Source organism: Buceros rhinoceros, unplaced genomic scaffold (assembly GCF_000710305.1).
Source record: "Buceros rhinoceros silvestris isolate BGI_N320 unplaced genomic scaffold, ASM71030v1 scaffold21709, whole genome shotgun sequence".
In the NCBI taxonomy this organism is placed as follows: domain Eukaryota; kingdom Metazoa; phylum Chordata; class Aves; order Bucerotiformes; family Bucerotidae; genus Buceros; species Buceros rhinoceros.
In genome coordinates this window covers 3,837-4,259 of record NW_010431205.1, presented here as the reverse complement: position 1 = coordinate 4,259, position 423 = coordinate 3,837, and the positions used below count along the sequence as shown (strand labels likewise).

Sequence of the window (423 nt, the reverse complement as noted above, 5' to 3'; positions counted from 1 at the left end):
CGCCGGCCCATTACCCGCGGCACCGACATGAACAGCACCCTTTCCTTGGGGGCAAATCCTTCTCACTTGGAGGCAGCTGATCCCGTTGTCCAAGGCAAGACTAAAGCCGAGCAGTTTTACTGTGGGGACACGGAAGGGAAGAAGGTGAGCGGTGCCGGGATGCCCACAGTGAAGCGGCCAGTGCTGGGCAAGCGAAGAAACCAGCTGGTTTTTGTCTGTTATGCCCTTCCCCTGCTCCTCTATCCCTCCCCGCTGCCTTTGGGATAACTGAGGCAGCAGCTCACCCACCCTGGGCGTCTCTGAACACCCGGCTCAGCCGGCCTCTGGGGAGCAGCCACCACCCAAACCCCTGGTTGGAAGGAAGGGAAACGAGGGGAGCTCCCAAAAGCCAAGAGCTCGGCAGCCTCGCGCTGAAGGATCTCG

At 61.0% G+C, this 423-nt stretch overlaps 1 protein-coding gene across 1 annotated transcript in view; it reads left to right on the top strand.

Annotated features, from left to right (window-relative positions):
• The window catches only part of LOC104499801 (2-oxoglutarate dehydrogenase, mitochondrial-like), a gene marked incomplete at both ends in the record, with an annotated part of 11,572 nt that overhangs the window by 7,321 nt on the left and 3,828 nt on the right, over positions 1-423 (top strand). The window contains one exon of the mRNA XM_010143356.1: positions 3-144. Coding sequence (XP_010141658.1) covers positions 3-144 — 142 coding nt within the window. The remainder of the gene's footprint in view (positions 1-2; positions 145-423) is intronic.